The sequence below is a fragment of the Buceros rhinoceros genome, unplaced genomic scaffold, assembly GCF_000710305.1.
Source record: "Buceros rhinoceros silvestris isolate BGI_N320 unplaced genomic scaffold, ASM71030v1 scaffold33354, whole genome shotgun sequence".
Classification (NCBI taxonomy): domain Eukaryota; kingdom Metazoa; phylum Chordata; class Aves; order Bucerotiformes; family Bucerotidae; genus Buceros; species Buceros rhinoceros.
In genome coordinates, this window is record NW_010410564.1 from 1 (window position 1) to 1314 (window position 1314).

The 1314-nt window shown below is 57.1% G+C and overlaps 1 protein-coding gene across 1 annotated transcript; it reads left to right on the plus strand.

The window, feature by feature from the left end:
- Nucleotides 1–707: 707 nt before the first annotated feature.
- On the plus strand, nt 708–1045 carry ARMC7 (armadillo repeat containing 7; the record flags this gene model as incomplete). The annotated part of the gene is made up of 1 exon (XM_010135687.1): nt 708–1045. A coding segment is annotated over one exon (338 nt), but the record flags the coding sequence as incomplete, so codon positions are not given.
- Between the last annotated feature and the right edge of the window lie 269 nt (nt 1046–1314).

The window sequence follows — 1314 nt, forward strand, 5'->3', positions numbered from 1 at the left end:
TGCCCTGTGCTGATAGCGCTTCGTTTCATGGAGGAGTGCAGTGGGGAGTGGGGAGGAAGCAGGTATCTCCCCTTCAACCTAACAGAGCTGCTGTGCTTAAAGGTGCTCTCTGGAAATACTTGTTTTCCCCCAGACTGTCAGTAAACGCTCGCTGAACCACTTTTTAAAGCAGTCTCTCCTGTAGAGAATCCTGTAGAGATCCAGTGGATCCTACGAACATTCTGCCATGCATCCTGTACAGGCCTAACACATCCTTGAGTTTTAAGGTTTGTGGCTGAGGACACAGCTGCGTCTGAAGTTCAGGCCTGCCGTGCCTCTTGGCTAGTGCTGTTAGCTCCACTCGGTGTGTCTGAGACATCCGCCACAACCACCAAGAAGGCGGCTTGCAGCCTCCGCTGCGGGGGTTAAGTGACGGCGCAACTCCCCGCCCTGCGGAAGGGGTTGTGTCCGGCAGGAGCAGTGTCCTCTGATGACCTGCGGGAGGGGGAATGCTGCGCTGGAAAATCTCTGCAAAGAATTAAGAATAGCTGCCCAGGCAGCCATCAGGAATCTCCCGTGCCAGCCTCACAGACAGTCGGGATGCTTGTTTCTGTCTTAGAAAAAAGGGATGGGGAAGAATTTGAATCGTGCTATGAAAAAGGCGAGGGTGCGGAGAGAAGAGTTTGTCTTGCACGTGCTGGACATCTTCTTATCTTGTCTTCTTCCAGGCGGTCTTTGTAACCTGTGCCTGGACAAAGCTAACAAGGACTACATCCTGGAGGCCAGCGGGGTAGAGCCCATCATCAACTGCCTCTCCAGCTCCAACGAGGAGACCGTCATGTCGGCGGTCACGACGCTGATGTACCTGACGACGCCGCAGTCGCGCCAGCAGACCACGGCTCTGCCGGTGGTGGAGTGCATGCTCCGCTTCGCCCTCTCGGCCAGCAGAAGGCTGAGCAACCTGGCGACCGTCTTCCTGGAGGACTACTGCACCCCGCGGCAGGTGGAGGAGGCCCGGAACCTGAGCAAGCACACAGCGGTGGGGATTCCGCTCCCCAAGGACTAACGCTGTCCCAGCAGCGCGGAGCTGGGGAGAGGGACGGCTCCCGCTGTTTCCCCAGGCCTTCGCTTTCTGCTCAGCAGGTCAGGAGCGCGTCAAGAACAACGTTATCGAGGGAAACTGCTCGTACCAGCACTGGGTGTGAGGTCACAAAGGGGACGGTCCAGCACTGCCACGTCAGGCCAATCACGCAGCTAAAACTGAAGGTGAATATTTAAAATGAAACAGGTCACGGCTGCTGGGGAGCAGCCCCGCACCCAGCGTGCACCACAAGA